Raw genomic sequence first — 20,493 nt, 5'->3', positions numbered from 1 at the left:
AAAGCAGGAAAAGTACATTTTTAATGAAATAAAAATAAAATTTTAATTTTCCCTTGGTGCAAAAAGGGAAAAAAGCTCTCCTCCCCCTCACTCTTCTTAAAGCATATACTTTTGGAAAGTTGTCATTGTGAATTCTTTCTCTGCCCTTTTGAGACAGATGTAAATCTTTTCAAAAAGCTAAATATGCCTCTTGCCAGTTTTGCAGCACGCGATATTCTCAAGGATCTAGGATCTAGGAGCCATCTCTTGAAATGCAGTGATTAAGGAAGACAGTTTCTGCCTCACTCTAAGATGCGAACCTACCTCTTCTCATAAAGAGAAATTTAGTTTTCTTTGGGATAAAGACAATTAGCAAACAGGTGTCTACCCCGTTTACCAGGTGAATTTAGGATGAACTCTGTGTGACGGATGGTGCCGTGATGTCCTTTTGCTTGAGGACTAGGTATCATTTATCTTGCGAAAATGTGTGCAGTAACCTGTATCTGCTTGGCGGTAAACAAGGGTAAAGTTTCTTTCTGTCTTTTCAAGGTTTTAGGAAGGTTGGTGATGATGCCCATCACATTTTGGTTAATGTTCATTCAGTAATAAAACTGATTTCATCCTCTTCCACCCTGGTGGAGAGGTTTTCTAGGTTGGCAGGAGATTTTGTTTTTTAATGTTTTATTTATTTATTTAAATTTTATTTAAAAAATTTTTTAATGTTTTATTTTTAAGTAATCTTTACAACCAGTGTGGGGCTCAAACTCACAACCCCAAGATCAAGATTTGCATGCTCCACACACTGAGCCAGCCAGGCGCCCCAGTAGATGGTTTTATTTGTATTTCTCCAACACAGCAAGGATAGTCTTTTCTGAGGTCTCTTCTCCTGTCCCACAGCACTTTGTGATCCCTGCCTCAGTCCTGGCCACTCTGCCCTAATGGGCAGTCTTCGAGTCTCTACCACTAGAATGCGAACTCTTTGAGGGCGGACTGAGCCAAGTCATTTTTGAATCCCCGCTGCCAGCACAGGGCCTACATGCTGGGTGAGGGCTGGGGGGATTAATGAGCAAAGGAAGGAATATGCAAATGAACACTTCTGATAAGTACCCCCATCACTGCTAGGGCCCTAAAAAGGAAAAGGACAGAGGTGCGGGCGTACTCAAGAGTTTCTCAAAATCAAACCAAACCAAACCATGAACCAGTTTAAGAGACTGAGATTACAGGAAATAAGCACAAGAGGCTAGTGGGCAGGGTTGGACGAAGCATTCCGTGGCCACTAAATTAAGGGCCCAGCCTGTGGGGACTGGAGAGAGAGACGAAGGATGCTGGGGGCCAGAGATGGGGAGGAGACCCTGTAGCCTTACTGCCCTTCTGGGACTAGGTGGTTTTTTGCATGATGGGCTTACTAATACTCTCCTCTCCTCTGGATGGCCCAGACCTCTCAAGAGACAGGCCCAAGTGGGGGTCCCAGGGGATGCTAGATGCCCCCCAGCCCCTCCACCCCATGGACCTGGAGCCCTTGCAGGAGGGGGAAGTCAAGCAGTGGCCCAAAGACACAGTCATCCTCCTGGTTTGGGACGAGGGGCTCTGGGGTGCCCAGGGGGCTGGTCTGGAACCAGAGGTTCTCATAAAACTTGGGACTGGGAGTAAGGCCCCCTAAGAGGGGCTGAGTAGAGTCACAACGGAGGTAGTGCCCTGGACCTGGGCTGGTGGGGCTGCCCAACACCTTCCCGTAGAGGACCTGGTCACTGGTGCCGGACTGGGGCTGGGTCTGGGTGGAACATGCTCTTGGGTCCCCCTGGAGCACGTAGGCCTGGACCAGGGTGGGGAGGCCACAGGTCCCTGAGCTGTCATTTGACTCCCAGGGCCCTGGCTTCTTCTCCTCTTCCTCCAGCACTGTGATCTTGGTGATGGGTGGCATGCCAGTGTCCCGAAGGCTGGGCAGCTGGAAGGTCTCCTGGACACAAGGACGGGGGGTGAGGACGTGATTCATCTGAGACATTCGTCCCAACCAGTGTCCCTTCCTGAGTTGGGGACAGTTGAGATATTCCTGCTGCGCTCTGCTGGAACCTCTGAGGATGATGCTTGTGAAGCACCTCATGCTTTTCTGACACCTGCTCTGCACTTCAGACTTAGCTTAAGGTGCTTGTCCCCAAGGATTGTGTGGGAGATATGTCCCATTTCACAGTGAGATGGCCGAGGCTTTGAAATGGGTAGAGTTGGGATCCAAAGTGAGATTTGCTTTACTCCGGAGGGAGGGGACCTTGCTAGGAAGTGATGGGAAGGCCTGAGTCCTCATCCTTGGAGGGGTTTCCTTTCACTTGGATCCTGGACCAGCACCCCCCGGCCCCATTTCCCTCTCCCTCTGGGGTTCTCACCTCCACCATGATGCTCGGCACCCAGGAGCCCAGGCTGCTGTGGGCTGGGTCTGGGACACTTGGCCAGAGAGGATTCTTTCTGCTGCAAAAGAGGACAGGAGAGGGCCAGGTCAGGCTTGCCCTCCATCTTTCCATCCTTTCTCTCACCCACTCCCAGCAGCGGAAGGCCCCTTGGGCAGAGAGGAGATGGTGCAGTGCCTGATCCAGACGTGGGCCCTGAGGCCTGTGAGGGCGAGGAGGGACTTGGATTGGCCCACCCCAGCCTGCAGTTCCCTGTGGGCAGGGGCAGGTAGGTATTAATTCTCTTAAAAGGACTCACCTGAAAAAAAAAAAAAAAAAAAGGACTTACCTGGGTCTGCAGCAGAGCCGGGCAGCCCCGCAGAGACAGATGAACAAGAGCAGGAATCCAAAGAGGCCCAGGAGGACATGCAGCTCAGACTCCTCTGGGGTGAAGGGAAAGCCAGAAGGGGTTAGAGTGCACGCAAGGAAGGCTGGGCCTCTTCCGTCACACTGGGCTCTGAGGGCAGGATTGGGCCTCCTCCCTCAGGCTGAGCTTCATGGGCAGGTCTGGGTCTCCTCCCTCAGACCAGCGGATCCAGGCAAGGCCTCAAAATGAGAGATCCGTTGGCCGAGGAACCTTCCCAACAACCTTGTCTGGCCGGCCCCCTTCTCGCCTTACCTAGGGCCAAGGTCATCAGGGTAAGGCTTGTGCTGTTGGTGGCGCCGGCCTTACTGGTAGCCCTGAGGAGGACGTGGTACAAGCTGGCGGGCTCCAAGCCGTGGAGGACCAAGCCGTGGGAGGAGGCATTGAGCACAGTGGCTGGGAGTAGAAGAGAATGGTCAGCCTGGGCCCAGATGCCGAGGCTCCCTCTGCGGCTGCTGAGCGCTCCCCCCGAGGCCTTCTGGGGCTGTGGGGTACTGAGGATAGACTCACAGAAGGACTGGCCCCGAGCAGAAGACGTCCAGAAGACGGTGTAGTGGGTAAGGGGGCTCTTCCCTAGCTCAGAGGGCAGGGGCACCCACTCCAGCCGGGCCCAGGTCTTGCCAATGTGCTTTAGATGCAGCTCTGGGGCGCGGGAGGGGGCTGCCGGGAGAGAGAGAGGTACAGGGGCTGCCGGGGAGCTGGGCAGAGTGGGGAGCCCAGCTGGACACCTCGCGACTCCCCAGACCCCAGAACTGAGACACACTGTGCTGAGGAGTAAGGAAACGGCCCCCCTGGTGTTGCCGGGACCTTCAGCTGCATTCCATAGACTGCTAATAAGTGGCCAGGTCGGGACTGGAACCCGCTTCTCTTTGCTTCCGAAGCCTCACCACCCCACGTCCACCGGCTTGGTTTAGTTGGGCTCGCTGTCTGATTTCTGCCCCTCGCCCTCTGACTTTATGCCAGGCCCTCCGTCTAATTTCTGCCGCAGCTGACACTTGATTTCTTTCAAGGGTGATTGATGGACTTTTGCCAGACCTGCTGCCAAACTCACTCCCTAGTTTCTGTCACCCGGCCGCCTGACCTGTCCGGCTGCAGAGGTCTGGGGCTAGCCTGGGGTAATGTTGGGGTTGGGAGAGAGCTTCTTTGGGGCCAGGGGTGGGGGGATGTTCCCTCATAGTCCCAATGGCCGGGGCCCCAGCAGGCACTGAGAGGAGAGGGTTCTGGGGAGGCCTGGTGGCTGACGCACCCATCTCTTGGGAGTAGGCATAGATGTGTCGGGAGGGCCCCACGCTGTCCTGGTATAGGGGGGTCACAGTGATCTCGTAGAGCTGAAAGGGCCTGATGTTCTCTGTGGAGAGAAAATGGGGTAGGGCGCCCCGGTGAGGGCCTAACCCCCCCGTGGATGATCAGGAGCTGACCCCAGACCCCCCAGGCCTCAGGCTGCAGAGCTAGCTGCTTCTATCTCTTCTGCGGATCATTTGATGGGAGGGAGGGCAGAAAAGTGGGGAGAGCTAGAAGGGTGGGAGGGTCAGGGCTGTGAAAAGAGAAGATCTGGTTACGGGTTACGGTGAAAGAAGAACTTCCTGATTCTGGGGATGGGAGAGGACAGTAAAGGATCAAGAAAGAGTGAGGAGTCTGCTTCTCTAGGGTGGTTCGGGTGGCCCCTCGCTTCCCGTCAGACAAGTGTTGCCTCCCTGCTTCCCAGGCCCTGCTCACCGCCCGCTCCATCCCCCCGGCCTGCCTCACCCTGCAGTAGGGTCCCAGAAATGCTTCCGTTATGCTCCATCTTCCAGGTCTTATTGCTGCCGCTGGGGCTGGGGGGACCCAGGCCCCACTCAATCACATAGCCCTGAGGTCGAGGGCTGGGGGGCTCCCAGCCCACCCAGAGCCTGTGGGGATCTTGAGCCATGGTGTGGAGTCCGGCCAGGGGCGGACCTGGAGACCGAGTGGGAGGCGAAAGAACAAAGCGAGAGGAATGCAGGTGCCAGAGCCTGGAGCCTGGGTTCAAATCCTGACTTTGTTACTTACAAGCTGGGTGGCCTTGAGTGAGTCAACCTCGGGACCTCAGTTTGCTCATCTGGATGGGTTCTCTGGTGCAGATCAAATGAGATGACGTACAGGATAAGCCTAGCACAGTGCCTGGGCGGAGGAGTGCCTGACAGTGATAGAACGAGTGCCTCTCTCGGGCCTCTTGGTGGACCCAGTAAGGTAACACGTACCAAGGACCACGACGGCACATGCCACAAACCACATGATGTTAGCATTGATCGCCATCAGGCTTTCTTCCTGTCTTTCCGGCAGAATGGGCTCTGTGTGTGTGTGTGTGTGTGTGTGTGTGTGTGTGTGGTTCCTCCACCAGCTTAACTTGGTTCTGGCTCAGATGATAATAGGAGCTGATATTCCGCCTGTTGAGCAGGAACTTGGTGCCAGGCCGTGTCTGAACGCACATACAAACCTCATAACAATGCCTCGAGCTCAGCAGCGTATTGTTCCCCTTTGCTAGGCCAGGGAGGTTCGGTCACTGGCCCTGGTTGTGCCGTCAGCAAGTGACAGAACTAGATGTGAACCCGGGCAGTCTAGCTTCTGAATTTACATGCTTACCCACTGTGCTCTGCTAGCCACCGGCCCCCCTTACCTCTGCTCTCTAGGAAGACCACTGGGGTGGGATGGGAGGTCCCGGCTGTGTTATAGGCCACAAGGACCACCTCCCGGGCTTCTGAGGGCAAGCGGAAGGTGCAGCTCAGCTCTGTGGTGTTGCAGAGGGGTGGGCTTGCCCCTGCCGGGCCTGCTGGTCTGACCAGGTATCCCTGGATCTGCCCGCTGTATCTGTCCAAGGGCGTTGGCTGCAGCGGGCACGGGAAGAAGGTGGTCAGAGGGATGGACAGCTCGTCCTAAGTGGGGGAGGGCTTCTAGATGGCGGATGGGTCACACGAGCTGAGCCCCACAGGCTGGGGGCCAGCCTTCCTCCCTCTCTCCCTTCTTTCCCTATGCCAGGTCCTAGGAGGGAGGAAAGGAAGAATCCAGTTGGCACTTAACTATTCCCTGAACCGACCCTTTGCCTTAGGCGAGGCCTCCCTGTCGTCTCTCCTGAAGGGCACTACTCAGCGGCCTGCACATGCAAGGTGCATGCAAATCACCTACAAATGCATCCACACCTTCCAGACCCCTCGGAGTCCTGAGCCCCAGACCACAGGCATGTGTCTGGGTTGGAAGAAGTGTCAGGGGTGGAGGGAGGTCAGGATGGGTCACCTTCCAGAAGAGCTGCATGTCCGCCGTCCTGGGGTCCAGCTGCCTCTGCTGCCACCACGTGTCCAGTCTGACGATGGGGGCTGTGGAGGGAGGGAGAAGAGGGTCAGGGGGAGCCCCAGATGCTGGGCTTTGTCCTGATCGCTGCTCCTGGCCCCTCGCCCCCCTGCTTACCCCGTTGCGCGGTGGTCAGCGTCAGGCTAGGGCTCCAGTCGCTCCACTGGCCAGGCAGGGGCCAGCGGGTGCAGCGCATCTGCAGGGCGTAGGCCGTGGATGGGAGGAGCCCGCAGAGCTCGTACTGGAGGGTCTGGGAGAGCAGGGGGCCCACCTGGTGGGGCGGCCGTGGCTCTGAGCCTGTACCCCGTGGCCTTGAGGCCGGCCCAGCCGCCCTCCCCTCAGCCACCCCCACCCCAGGCTCTTGGGCTTGACCTCCGCCTTACCAGATCCCAGCTGGCTTCCCCCAGCCGTGGCTGGTGGCGCAGCTCGCACTTCTGCTCTATGTACAGGCTTGGCTTCCATGGCTCCCAGCGCAGCAGCAGGCAGCCAGGCTGGGGTGGGGCTGCCTCAGGACTGGGGGGCAGGGCCCACAGCGTGGGGGGCTCCAGCTTCACTGCAAGGAGAGGGGCTCTCAGAAACCTGCCCTGCCCCGTCCCGGAGGGGCCTGCCTTACTCCTGCTTTTTTCCCAGTTTCTGCCCTGGGTCGCCATCCCTGTGGGTCTCTGTCAGTCTGTCTCTCTCTGTCTCTGTCTCTCTGTCTCTTCATCTTCACGTCATCACGTCATGTTTCTGCAGGCCTGTCTCTAGGTCTGGGTCTCTGTTTCATCCTCTTGCCCCAGGGCCTTTGCACTTGCAGTTCCCTCTGCCTGGCGCTCTCACTCTGCAGGTACCCAGGTAACCTGCCTCCCCTTTGCTCGCCCATCACCCTTCCCGTCGCCTGACATCCTATTTTATCTTTTCTGCCAGCTGGAACGTAAAGCTCCAGGGGCAGGACTTTTGCTCGTGCGTTTAGTGCCGCATCTCTGGCACCTGGAGCAGTGCCTGGTGGTTAGCGGGAGCTGCAGGAAGCTTGCCGGAAGAATGAATGAGTGAATGTGCCTCCTTGGCTCTGTGTCTCTATCCCCACCTGCAGTCCATCTTGTCCCTGTTGCTCTTGTCTGCCTGGGTCTTCCAGTGTCTCTTTGTCTGACCCTGGGTGTGTGATTTCCTCTCTGTGACTCTCTGAGTTTGCCCCTTGTGGGGGGGCCTGTCCTGTCCCCCAGGCCTGGCATCACGCACCGACATCCATGGGAACGAGGCACAGCTGTGGGGACTTTGTGGTCCCTAGCGCGTTCTCCGCCTGCACCCAGATGCCCATGTTCTGGTACAACTGCAGGTGTCTACGTGGGATGGAGCAGTGGTTCTGGCCGTCGCTAGGCACGCAGTCGAGGATAGAGTCCTCCTGGGTCTGGCAGTTGCCACGGCTCCTGCCAGGCAATACCAGGCTTGGGTGTCTAGCATCAGTGGAAGAGAGCGAGGCTCCCTTCTCCCTCCTGTGCTTGCCTCTGGCTCCCCCACCCCCACAGTCCTGCCCCCGCCCCCACCCCGGGACCCAAAAGAACGGGGCTAGCACACAGACCCTTACTTACTTGAAGCTCTTTAGGGTGAAGTTGGTGGGCAGGTGGCTGTTGGGTCCCGGCTCCCACTGACAGATGAGGCTGTTGGTTGTGAGGTTCATGAGGCAGGACAGGTTGTGGGGTGCGGCAGGAGGGTCTGCACATCGGGTGGGGAGAGTGTGGGCTTTGAGTAGGACCTCTCTGGAAGCTCTGATTGGAACCAGTTAGCTTCATTTCCTTGCTCTGGGTTGTTCCTCCCCGGAGCTACCCTATTTGCTCGTCTCCATATATATGTAGGGTGACCCTGTGGGGGCAGCCCTGGAGAAAGTCAAATGCAGGCCTGCACGGGGGGGGGGGGGGCAGCATCACAGAGTCTCTGACACTGATGGTGTAGACCTGGCTTTCCAACCTGGTTCTGACAGGGATTCACCGTTGTGATCTTGAAGTCACTGAACTGCCCTGTGCCTCAGTCTCTTCATCTGTGAAATGGTGTGATGGCCACATGCTTACTCCCCGGGGTTGAGAGGGCCAAGTGACTTACTGTGCACACAGTGCTCAGAGCAATGCCCGGCACCTACTAAGTGCATTAGCTCTACTGGCGACTCTTAGACTCTTAACAAAGAAACCTTGTCTTAAGGGTTTTTCTTAGGCGTTGGCTTGGCATAAAACCTGGCCCCTCGGTTTGAAAGAAGGCTGAGACTGGGGTGGAGAGAAGCTAGGAGCAGGCCCAGGGGGTGAAGGGTCCTCCCCGGGGACACCCCCCAGTGGCCGGGTAGTTGGGCTTGACTCGGCAGCCCTATGGAGTGATGGTTACGACGCTGCCTGATATAAACCTTGGCTACACCCTCAGTTTGTGACCTTCACCGTATCATGTAGTCTCTTGAGCCTCAGTTTCCTCGTCTGCAACATGGGGCTAAGTAGCATGATCCACTGGTAGGGCGGATGGTCTGATAACCAACCATGCCCAAGACGAGCTTACGGAGCACGAGCTCAGTAAATAACAACAGGTCTTATCGGTGTTGGCAGGAGGGCAAGGACAGCGGGTGGCTGGCGGCCGGGACTTACAGCCTGCCTGCACCTCGGCCTGGTCCAGCATCTGCAGGCTGTGGCCCCAGCGCAGGTAGCAGGAGAGCAGGACCCGCGGGCTGCTGAGGCGGGGTATGGTGACCGTGAATTCCTGGCTTCCGTCTTCCAGCCGCTGTTGCCTCTTTCCGGGTTGAGACTCTCTTCCTACTTTCCAGACAATCTGTGTCTCGGGGCCCAGGTGGCTGCAGTTGGGGCTGATGATGCAGGAGGCTGTGAGGGGATCCCCCAGGTGGACGGTGGGGGTTGGGAGGTTGATGCGTCCGCACTCCTCCCGGCCTGGGGTGGAAGAGAAGGGGCGGCGGAGCTGAGCTCTGCACCTCGGCCTTTGTGCTCCTAGCTTGAGCTCGAGGCCCTTACCTTCCCACCAAGACTGGTTTTCAAGCTACACCAGTGGGACGTGAACGTGACCTTGGGAGGACAGGTGTGCACCGAGGTCTCGCGAGCCAGCCCCAGCACCCCACCAGACAGAGCCCAGTCCCCGCCGCGGCGCCCTCCCCTGGGGTGGCGAAAGCAATGGTTGGCATGATAAGAACCCTGTGGCCACAGCCCTCAGAGTTCAAATCTGATTGCGTTACCCCATCTGTACCACAGCCCTCCAGCACGTCGGCCGTGTGGTGCATAAGGCTCGGATGTTGGAACAGACGGCTTGGGTTTACAGCCTGGTTCTATTGCTTATTATTTTACTTTTATTATTCTATGAGTTTGAGAGAGAGAGAGAGAGAAATAGAGAGGGAGAAGCAGACTCCGTGCTGAGCAGGGAGCCCGACATGGGACTCGATCCCAGAACCCCGGGATCATGACCTGAGCCGAAGGCAGACAGTCACCCGACTGGGCTACCCCGGCGCCCCGGCACCCTGGTTCTATTGCTTATTAATCACGTGACCCTGGTATGTTAGTGAGGCTTCCTGTGCCTCGATTTTCTCATCTGTACGTGGAGGAGGGACGAGAACTAGTCCCCTCCTTCCTGTGGCGGGAGGGATTAGATGGGCTAGTGCGGGTAAGGCACTTAGCACAATGCCCGGCATGTTAAGTATCTGCTGCCCTAAGATAAAGACCCGGGTCCGGAGCCCTGTGACCTTGCCCACGCTGCCCCTCCCAGTTCTAGCTCAGACCATCCTTTCCCAGCTGCGTTGCTCTGGCCCTCTTGCCAGTCCTTGAAAATGCTTTGATCTCTCCAGCCTCCAGGTCCTTGGACCTGCTGCTGTCCCTTTTCCAGGGGCTCCTTTTCCCGGGGTGCCTGGTTAACATTTAGCATCTTGGGGGAACCAGACCGGACCCTGATCAACCAGACCCAAGCCAAGTGCCCCGAACTTTCCCAAAGCTTTTATTATCCCTCATCATTACAGGCTCATGTGACCAGGTGCTTGTCCGCCTCCCCAGCGAGACCAGAGGTTCCGTGGGGCTGGAGAGCTCGGCTGTGTGCCTCCTACTGTCTTCCCCAGAGCCTAGCGTGGACTAGGCCCTTGGCGTGTGTTTAGTGTGTAAACATTTAAGTAAGCAGTGAACTTTGCCCCCCGCGCCTCCTTTCCTCTGTCTCCTGTGTTCTGAGGCCTGTTTTGCTGAGGCCGAGGCCCCAAGAGGAGAAGGAATTTGCCCAGGATCACAGGGCGGGGTTCACAGCTTTTAATGTGGGGCTCCTGTCGCTTCCCAGACTCAGAACTTCCGACTGGAGGGAACCTCGCAAAACTGTTTACTTCAAGACTCCCCTCTAATCCTGCATCCTCTTTAGCCGGGCCCGGGATGGCCCGTTTTTCGTACGGCCTGCCGGCTAAGAATGAGTTTTAGATTTTTAAAGGGTGACTGCGGAACAGAAAATAGGTAAGAACACGCAGCAGAAACCGCAGGTGGCCCGCAGAGCCTAAATGTGACTCTATCAGGCCGTGTTTGCTGACCCCGGCTATGCAGCATCCCTGTCCGCCCCGGCCTCAGCTTGCATACTCCCAAAAATGGGACGCTCGGCTCGAGCTTCCTTATTCCGGGATGAAGCCTGCCTCCCCGGGGCTCCCACCCTGATCCCTCTGTTGCCCGTGAAGGCTGCACAGGGGACCCAGAGCTTCCTTCTGATAACCTGACGGGGACCTGCGGACAAGACCTGGGTCCCCCGGCCTTTCCCAGGCTGAGCAGCCCAGGCCCTTCCGCATTCCTCCCGGGTGGTGCTGTGCCCACAGAGGTGTGTGGGCAGGGGCCCAGCGACCCAGCCACCCCTCATCTGTGGCCCAGGAGCAGTGAGGCAGGGCAAATGGTTCCCTCCTCCCCCCCCTCTCTCTCCCTCTCCCCCCAGCACCCCTATGGCCATACTCACTTCTGGGGAGCAGCAGGGCGATCAGGGCAGCTACGCTCAGACTCCAGGATCCTAGCCCTGCCATTGTGCCTGTTTGGTGTTCACCTGGAGGCAGAGGGGGATGGTGAAGGTCATGGGCTTTGGAACCAGAACTGAGCTTAGCCCTTGCTCTGCCTCAGCGTGGCTTTGGCCAGGTTACTTGATCTTGCTGAGCCTCAGTTTCTTTGTCTGCAAAACGGAGGCAACGAGAGTTGATACTGCACAGGACTTTGGGAAGAAGACACAAAATGATGCAAGGCACACAGGAAATGACTCTGTAAGTGACGGCCACTGTTGTTATGTTTGCCTTCCAGGAGAGAGCAGCAGGAGCATCAAGGAACGGCCTTCTTCCCCCTTCCCTTCTATCCTAGCCGGGCTAGCATGCAGATGGCTTATTTTGGAAAGATCCCAGGAACAGACTGAAGGGGTTGGGCGGAATGGACAGGTGAGGGAGGAGGGAAAGCCAACAAGTGTGCGTCACGGAGTTGGTCATCTCTATGGACAGCTTGGGCTCCCTCCTTCTGGAACCTTCCAAGGAGCTGTGAGAAACATGCCTCAGGACACTTGATCCCTTGAACAGGAGGGAGGATGGCAACGTTTATCTACCGACTTCCGTTCCCCATGGGTCAAGGGATGTTCTTTGGGGGTACTAGCTTCCTGACACATCCAGGTTACACACGCATGCCTGTGAGGCAAGTTCTCTGGGGTGAGCAGGGCCTGAAGGGTCAGAGACGCTCCCTGGCAGAAAGGGATAGCTCCATGGGGTAGCTGGGCCAAGGGGCTCGGGCAGCTGGCCTCCATGGTGATGGCGGGAACGGGAGGGCGCAAGGGGTCCGACACCCCATCCCCGCCCCCTGTTCAGGGCTCGGGCCTCCAGAGGTTTTTCTGGGGTCAGGTGTCCTGTAGTCACGGTGACAGCATCTGGATGTGGAGAGCGGTAGTTCCTGCCTCAACACCCATGCAAAATTGTCCCACTGGGGTGGGCTCTGGCCTAACCCTGCCTCCTGCTCCCACCGGGATCTTGGGGACCAGGCACCAGGGTCTCTGGCACTGATTGGCAGTCTTGGCAGCTGATAAGTGTACACAGGAGCATGACGTGTACTGGTGCCCTGTCCTTGGATGGGGAAGGCTGCTCTCCCTTTTCTCCCCGGGCTATGCACAGGTGTGAACAAGAACTGCCTGACATACAACCACTGTTCCCTCTCACGGGGGCCGGACCCCAAGCCCTGGGCGATGATCCATCTACATTTCCGGATCAGGATGCCAGGGGACTGCTCGCCTGTGAGTCACATTTTGGCAAATCAGGAAAAAAGTGCCCCTTCCTCTGGGCAGTTGCAGCCCCACACCAAGACCTGGCAGCTGAAGAATAGGTTGGTTTCAGCCTCCACTTGCTCCTCAGCTGGGCAGCTTTGTGCAGTGAGAAACCCACACAACTGTTCAGGGCATCCCCGTCTACCAATCAGTGGTTGGCAACTGTCTTACTGCTGCGTACCAGTTTGATCGTCCCCCATGCACACTGGGTGGGGAAGATGTGGCCTCCTAGGCTCAGGCTTTGAGGCACTGGTTTCTATTCCCATGTGCTTTGGATCATACCCCAGCCCTGCTGCCCCAGCGAGGGTCAGCATGGGGCCCAGCCTGTGCCCTGCAAGGTACTGCTTCATCCCTCTCCTCCGGCTCCTGTCCGGAATAGGCAACCAGACCCCCCCACTCGAGAGGCCCCTGCGTTCTCCCCCTGGGATGCTGAGCGATGGCATGTTTGGCACCAGTTCCTGGTCGCCCACAGCAGCCCGGGGCGCCCCCCACCCCAGCTGGGTGTGCTCGGGGGGACGTGTGGGAGCAGGGCCTCGCTGCGGGCTGGCTCTAAGCCAGACCACCTGCTCTGAAGCCCGGCTCCACAACTCACCAGCTTCGTGACCTTGGATGAGTTACTTCATCGTTCTGAACCTCGGTTTCCCCATCTGTGAAAGGGAGAGGACGTGAGCACCCAGTTCCCGGGGTCGTAGTGAGGAGGCACCCAGGTGGGCTGGGACGGAGGTGCTCAGCACGGAGCCTGCACGGCAGGAGCTCTCAGTGACCATGAGTGCTTTCCACGCATGACGATGTGGGTCGCCGTGTCATGGGATCCAGCATGTGGCCTCGTCCCCTGCTCCTGGCCTCCTGGGACAGCCACCTTGCTTCTGTCTGTGTCACGCTTCATGGCTTCAAAGTCCTGTTCTGGGGTCCCCTGCTTGCAGCTCCTTGCCCCCCACCCCGGGTCCCCTTGGCTCTGGCCATCTCCTCGGTTCTCCCGCTCGGTCCAGTGGAACCTGCTGCCTCCCGGAGGCCATCGCAGGCCTCTTCCTCTCTCCTCTCCTCTCCCTGCACTCTCCCCTGCTCTCCCTGCCCCAGCTCGCACCCTCTCTGCCCTGTCGGGTCTCCTCTCCCATGGCGGGGGGACGCCCACCCCACCGATGTTGGGCCGTGAAAGGGGGCGCACAGCCGCACAATGAGGGAGAAAGTGAAATAGGTGTGCGGGCGGAGAAGGCTGGGCAGGACAGGTGCACAGGGAAGAGCCCAGGGGGAGACACAGGTGCTCGAGGCCAAGAAGCCAGGGGTCCCCAGGAGAGTTTAGGATTCAAGAGAAGGAAACGTGAGAGACGTGGAAAGGCACAGAAAGATTCAGATGCAGGAGAGGGAGACCCAGAGTCTGGACTGGCCAGGGAGAAACGGGTGTGGGGGTGGGGGACGCAGAGAGGGTTGGTGATTATGCCCGTCCCAGAGCCCAGCTCCATGTCCCCAAGGAGATGGCTGGCTGTTTGTGACCTCCTCGGTGAGTACCCCCCAAAGTGGGGGCAGCCCTGCAAAGGAGCCTCCGTGTCCCGGGCTCCTGGTTCCCAGGGACCAAGGCTAAAGGCAGGAGCCCTGGTCCCGGGCCTGCACACGGGCACTCGGCAGAGCTGGGGCAGTGGACGTGGGGTCGAGGCCCTGGTGCAGCACCCCCCCCCGCCACGGATCCTCTACTCACGCTGGAGGCTGGAGCCCGTGGGGCCCCTGCCCGGCCTCCCCGGCCTCTTCTCTCCTCTCTGGGCCAGTTCCTGAAAACAGCCACCGTCGGGCTTCTCTCCCCAGCCCTGTCGTTGATGGCTCTGGCTCGGCCTGTGACAGGCCCAGGGGCTGCGGATTGCAACACCTGCCCAGCCTCCTTCCCTCCCTCGGGCTGTCACTCAGGCGCCAGGCACAGGGCAGCCCCTTCCTCCCAGGAAGGAGCCTCAGAGGGAAGCCGGTGAGAGGTGAGGCCGGGCAGCCTTCCTGCCTCGGGGGTCTCATCGGGGCTGGGGGATGTGGCAACGGTGTCCCTCTCGCCCGCCTCCGGATTTCCTGACCTCAGAGCTTTTGAGTCTGGCCAGGGCCCAGGCCTCAGGGCACTGGGGTGCCATTCCGTGCCCCTACCCCTGGGACAGCATGGGTGGGACACAGACCCTGGCTCGAGTAGCCTCGGGGCCCTGACCTCACGGGTCTCAGGGGGCAGCCTCCAGGTCAGGGGAAGGTTTGTAACACGTACCTACTCGCCGGGCCCCTCATCACCGCATGTCTTCCACCATTGACAGGCGATGGAGAAATGGGGACTCTGGGAACAAGCCCCGGGGATGACCTGGGAGGCTCGGGGTCTTCGAAAGCAGCCTTGAAGTTACTTAACTCACAGCGCTTCTGCTACCCTGACCATGTTCTGACTGAGTGCACTAGGCTACATTGTGTCTCTCCTTGTCTGTATCCATGAGTCCCCTGGAACGGTTTATAAATAATTTTCTGTGCATTTTTTTCTTTTTCTGAAGATTTTATTTATTTATTCACAACAAACACGCACACACAGAGGCAGAGACATAGGCAGAGGGAGAAGCAGGCTCCATGCAGGGAGCCCAATGCGGGACTCGATCCCAGGACCCCGGGGTCACACCCTGGGCCGAAGGCAGACGCTCAACCACTGAGCCACCCGGGTGCCTCTGTGCATTTTTTTCTGAAGAAGGTTCAGACTGTCCATAGTCTGTTGGATTAATGACCTACTAAGGTTAGGTACCAACCAACTAGCAGAGTGTCCATAACATATGATCCTTTTTAGTGAGAGATGGCTTCTGAGTCTGGTGTGAGGGGCAGACCTGGGTTGCCCTTGAGGGTCCAGATGCAGATATCTACCTGTTTGTGACGACCTCCCCAAGGTGTCCCATAGGCCCTGCATGCTCAGCAAATCCTGTTTCAAAATATAACCAGAATCTTGGGTAGGCAGGTATTCCCCTTATAGTTCAACTTGGTTGGCTCTGGGTTTCAATGTTTTCATGATAAAAAGTTAAGAAAATAGAAATATCACTTAAATCAATACCAGTCGGGGCTACACCACCATTATCTCGTACATAGATGGTTGCAGTCGTCTGCTTCCTGGTCTCCTACTTCATTCATCCCGGTCCCCCCGCCCATCTGTCTATTGTACCTTCAGCGGCCAGTGTGATGCTGACCAAAAAAAGTGAGTTCATGTCAAGTCAGTTCATGTCATCCTCTGTCCCAAACCCCCAATGGTTCCCATTTCACTCAGAGTCAAAGTCAAGGCTCTTTGGGATGCCTGGGTGGCTCAGTGGTTGAGCGTCTGCCTTTGGCTCAGGGCGTGACCCTGGGGTCCTGGGATTGAGTCCCCACCGGGCTCCTTGCAGGGAGCCTGCTTCTCCCTCTGCCTGGGTCTCTGCCTCTGTATGTCTCTCATGAATAAATAAAATCTTTAAAAAAACCCCCCAAAAAACAAAGTCAAGGCTCTTTGGATGATCTACAAGTCCCCACTCAACACCAGGGCCCCATTTCCCCCCCACCCCTCTCCTATTGTTCTCCCCCTGGCTGCTCTGCTCCAGCTACTCTTTTTTGTTGTTATTGTTGTTCCTCAAATTTGTTAGGCTCCCTCCTGCCTCAGGGCCTTTGCACTTGCTGTTTCTTTTGCCTGGATACTCCCCCTGCCCCCCAGCCCCAAATAATAACACGGGTCCCTCCTTCTCCTTCTCTAGGTCTTTGCTCAACTATCCACTTCTCATTGAAGCTTTCTCTGCTCACCCTTTACAAAAATTGCTCCCCCTAACCCCATCTCGCTTTTTCCCCCATATCCCTTTTCACCATCTGTCACTGCTTTCCCCACCCCCCTACCTCCCACCAGAATGGAAGCTCCAGGAGGGCGAGGGTTTTAGTCTGTTCTGTTCAAAACTATCTCCACTGCCTACAGCACTGCCTGCCACGGAATGAGCCCTTGGCACCTACCGAATGAAGGATCGAATGGATGAGTCTTCCCCCGACTTTGCCAGACTTGTCCCCGATCCTCACAGGCCTCATCTGGTAAAGGGTATCACCATCCACATTCCCCCCCGAGCTCCCCCATCGCAGGGGCCCAGGAGTCCTTCCTCACACCCCCTTCTCCACTCCCACATCCAACCAGTCCACGATGAAGGAGAATGGGCCTTGGGTTCATCCTGCAGAGAACATGTTCCCAGAGCAGGTATGAGGGTGCCATGGTAACCAAAAGCAGTTTTCTTTTTCTTTCTAAAGGTTTTATTTATTCATTCATGAGACAGAGGCAGAGACACAGGAGGAGGGAGAAGCAGGTTCTGTGCAGGGAGCCCGATGCGGGACTCGATCCCGGGACCCCAGGATCATGCCCTGAGCCGAAGGCAGATGCTCCACCGCTGAGCCACCCGGGCTGCCCCCCAAAAGCAGCTTTCATTCCTGTCTTTGTGGAGCTCTCCGTCTTGTCCACAGCTCTCAGATTCATCTGCTCTTTGTCAGGTCTCCCCTCTGTCGCGTGCTCCCCGTGGGCTCCCCGCCCCAGGCTCTCTCCCTCCAGCCTCTGTCACCACCCAGCAGCGTGAGCTTCCCTACACACAGGCGTGGCTGACCACGCCAGTCCCCTTTCTTCAGCAGCCCTAGGACGCACCCCAATCCCTTAACATCACAATCAAGGTACCCCACCAGCTCCCCTGCCTCCCTGTCCTGCCTTGTCTGCCTCTACTTCCCCAGACACACTTCTTCAGGCTGCAGTCACGCAGGCGGCTTACGTGTGCCCACCCGCCCCAGCCTCTGAACACTGACCCCAGTGCCTCCGGCTGGCCGGTTCTGCCTCGGGCCCGGCTCAGACTTCCAGCCTGCCCTGAGCATCTTTCCAGGGGGGCCAGGTGCCCCCCACCCTTGCGATCCTGGACTCCCATAGCGGGCTGTTGGCTGCCTGCCTCCTCTGTTGGCCTGTGGACTCCTCGAGGGCAGAAACCACGTTCTCCTCGCTGCCTCCAGCCTCTGCGTGGAGGACCTCCGGGGCCACCGAATCTCCCTCGCAGGCCTCCGTCCAGTGCCCTGTGGGCCACAGGGCTAGTCACCCCTCCCAGGGCTCGTGGGGACCCTGTGAACTCTGGGAGGTATGAAACCCAGCATGGTAGGTGCTCCATAAAATTCCTTTCCTTCCCCCGACGCCTCCCAGTGAGTAGTTCAGCATTTCTTTTTTTTTTTTTTTTTAAGATTTTATTTATTTATTCATCACAGACAGAGGGAGAGAGAGAGAGGCAGAGACACAGGCAGAGGGAGAAGCAGGCCGGCCCCATGCAGGGCCTGATGGGGGACTCGATCCCGGGTCTCTAGGATCACACCCTGGGCCGAAGGCAGTGCTAAACCGCTGAGCCATCCCGGCTGCCCAAGTTCAGCATTTCAGAGCGAGATTTTACTGATCTCCATTCTCCACCGAGGACCTGCTGCAGGAAGCCAACCTGCAGCGGCTGACATGACAGATTTAAGAAAGGACTCTCTTTGTGTGTGTGGAGAGACGTTAGAGACCTTATATAGAGACCTTATATTGGTGTTGAGAGGTTAAGAGTGGGGCTGAGCGGTCAGGCTGCTTGGGTTCGCTGTTTACTCGCCGTGGGCTGCTGGGCAAGTTGCTGGGCCTCCCTGAGCCTTGGTGTCGTCATCTTTCAAATGGTGATAGTAGTGTTCGCCTTATGAGGTTTTTGGTGAAATCGGTGAAATAATGCGTGTGGGGCGTGTGGCACTGAGCCAGGCACAGAGTAGATGCTCACTAAGTGTTTACTCCGGTGAGCTGGGAAGCACGAGGCAGATGTGGTCACCCCCTCCATCACAGCCGGTGTCTGCCCCACGGGGACTTCCTCCTGCAGCTCTTCTGCCCCTGGCCCCCTGCTCTAGCCCACGGAGTGCCCTCTGTGGCCTGGAGGGCCGGGTCAGGGAGCCCGGGTTGGGGGGACCCCCTTGCTGAGGGCCGGGCCGTGTGAGCCTCTGTTGCGGCCTGTGGGGCTCCCGCGGGGCTCAGGGCCTGCCGACTCCCGGGGGGGGGGCGGGGGTGGGTGGGCCAGCCGGGCCGGTGTCCGGAAGCCCAGGCTGTGCTCATCTGCCGCGGGCTGGTTTGGCTGGAATATAGCAGTCGGCTGAGATTGTGCAAACGGGTCATTGTGCAAACACGTCCCTGTGTGTGACCTCGATTGTGCAAATAGGTGTTTACTGGAGGCTGTCCGGCTTGGACGGCCGCTTACAAAAAGTGCCTGAGCTGTTGACTCAGAAAGAAACCAGAATCTGGACACTCCTTCTTCCTTGAACACACCCTGAACTGCGTGCCTCCCGGCCTTTGCGGGGTCCTTCCTGCTGCCCGTTCCCGCTGCCTGTTCCCGCTGCCCGGACGGCCCCCTCCGGCCTTGGCTCCATGGGCTCGGGCTGTCCCCAGTCTTCAGGGCTCAGAGGAAAGACCCTATGCCTTTCCCCATAAGCTTGGTCCTGGTCTGCGTGCTCAGGGGCTTCGATACACCTCGAGATCAATGGTCCTGTTTTACCTTGTGGCCGTTTCTAGACCTTGAGCTCCCTGGGGACTTGTTCACCTCAGACAGGTTAGGAAACTGGCACCCAGAGAGGGAAAGTGACCTGCCCCGTGTCACACAGCCACCGGGTGGCAGAGCTGGGCTCTGAGTCTGCTCTCTGCACTTTTTGTCAATCCCCATCGGTCCCTTTTTTAAATATTTTATTTATTTATTTATGAGAGACAAGGCAGAGGGAGAAGCAGCCTCCCTGCGGGGAGCCTGATGTGGGACTCCATCCCAGGACCCCGGGGTCACGCCCTGAGCCCAAGGCAGGTTGAGCATCTGCTCAACCACTGGGCTGAGCCACCCGGGCGCCCCACCATTGCTCTTTTGAACTGCACTCACCTCTGAGGAAGGGGTGCTTGGGGCAGGGGAATGGCAGGACCAGAGGCACGGAGGCTGGAACAGGAGGAGGGTGCATGGAGGCCATCAGCGAGCAGCGGGAGGCAGCGGTGGCCCAGGGACAGTGGCAGGGCAAGCTCTCACTCTGGACACCGAGGGGGATCGTCTCTGTCCACCCCGGGGCAGCCCCTGATGGACCAGTCCCCTTGGCACTGCCCCCCGCGCAGCGCCTCCACTTTCCCCTGACCACCTGCTTCCCTGTCCTGGTGAACGGCGTGCAGACACCTGGCCCTGGCCGGGAGCCCTCGCTGTCCCTTTGGCCCCACATGCAGCCCGGCAGTGGGGTTGCCTAGTGCGGGTTGGCCCCTTCCCTCCGGCCCCCCCACCACTGCGGGGTCAGGACCCCCACCTCCAGAGTGTGGCTGTCCGCCTGTGCATCCCCGTTCCCGTCCTGCCCTGCTGCCCTTGCCATCCTCGGCTGGAGGGCTGCTTCCAAAACACAGCCCCGGCTGGCCACTGTCCAAGTGAAAACCTGCCACTGGGGCCTCCTTGCCCATGGGATAAAGTCCCAAGCCCTCCTCGTGATCCCTGAGGCCCTGCAAAACCTGCCTCTAACCCTTCCTGGTGCTGGAGCCTCATGTCTTCACGCTCCCTTCCTTTTCTTTTCTTTTTCTAAATATTTTATTTATTTATTTTAAAGATTTTATTTATTCATGAGAGACAGAGAGAGAGAGAGAGGCAGAGACACGGGCAGAGGGAGAAGCAGGCTCCATGCAGGGAGCCCGATGCGGGACTCGATCCCGGGTCTCCGGGATCATGCCCTGGACTGAAGGCAGGTGCTAAACCGCTGAGCCCCCCAGGCTGCCCTAATTTATTTATTTTAGAGACTGAGAATGTGTGAGCGAGGGCAGGAGTAGAGGGAGAAGGAGAGAATCTCAAGCGGACTCTATGCTGAGCCCAGAGAGCCTGACGCGGGTCTCGATCTCACACCCTGAGATCATGACCTGAGCTGAAATGGAGAGCTGGACGCTTAGCTGACTGAGCCACCCAGGCGCCTCCTTCATGTCTCCACCCCACCCATCTTATTTTTAAAAAGATTTCATTTATTTGTTTGAGGAAGAAAGTGAGTGAATGAGAGCGCAAGAGTGTGGGGGGGAGGCAGAGGGAGAGACAGCCCCCCCACCCAGCAGGGAGCTGGTCACGGGGCTCGGGCCCAGGACCCCAGGATCATGACCTGAGCCGAAGGCAGCCACTTAACCAACCAAACCACCCA

The 20,493-nt window shown here is 57.9% G+C and overlaps 1 protein-coding gene and 1 long non-coding RNA gene across 5 annotated transcripts; one reads left to right on the top strand and one right to left on the bottom strand.

Moving 5' to 3' along the window:
• Positions 1-659: 659 nt before the first annotated feature.
• Positions 660-14,292, bottom strand: CSF3R (colony stimulating factor 3 receptor). Of its 4 annotated transcripts, none has more exons than XM_072771907.1 (17): positions 14,030-14,292; positions 12,929-12,983; positions 11,008-11,214; positions 8,685-8,981; positions 7,653-7,776; positions 7,303-7,490; positions 6,468-6,637; positions 6,202-6,355; positions 6,031-6,110; positions 5,417-5,624; positions 4,528-4,716; positions 4,028-4,168; positions 3,292-3,441; positions 3,037-3,177; positions 2,707-2,800; positions 2,358-2,439; positions 660-1,936 (listed from the first exon to the last, which is right to left on the bottom strand). In XM_072771907.1, the coding sequence occupies exons 3-17, from the start codon at positions 11,069-11,071 to the stop codon at positions 1,457-1,459; spliced, it is 2,562 nt and encodes an 853-aa protein (XP_072628008.1). In that variant the 5' UTR covers positions 11,072-11,214; positions 12,929-12,983; positions 14,030-14,292; the 3' UTR covers positions 660-1,456. The 4 variants fall into 4 exon arrangements, with proteins under 4 accessions (XP_072628008.1, XP_072628007.1, XP_072628009.1 ...); XM_072771906.1 differs by having other exon boundaries at positions 11,008-11,091; positions 14,030-14,291; XM_072771908.1 differs by having other exon boundaries at positions 4,028-4,129; positions 11,008-11,091; positions 14,030-14,288.
• Positions 1,439-14,808, top strand: LOC140602436 (uncharacterized). Its single transcript, XR_012005401.1, has 3 exons — positions 1,439-2,121; positions 2,515-2,646; positions 11,340-14,808. It is a non-coding gene; the product is annotated as an uncharacterized lncRNA (long non-coding RNA).
• The last annotated feature ends 5,685 nt before the right edge of the window (positions 14,809-20,493 follow it).

The sequence above is a fragment of the Canis lupus genome, chromosome 13 (assembly GCF_048164855.1).
Source record: "Canis lupus baileyi chromosome 13, mCanLup2.hap1, whole genome shotgun sequence".
Lineage (NCBI taxonomy): Eukaryota > Metazoa > Chordata > Mammalia > Carnivora > Canidae > Canis > Canis lupus.
This window is presented reverse-complemented; position numbering and strand designations above follow the sequence as displayed.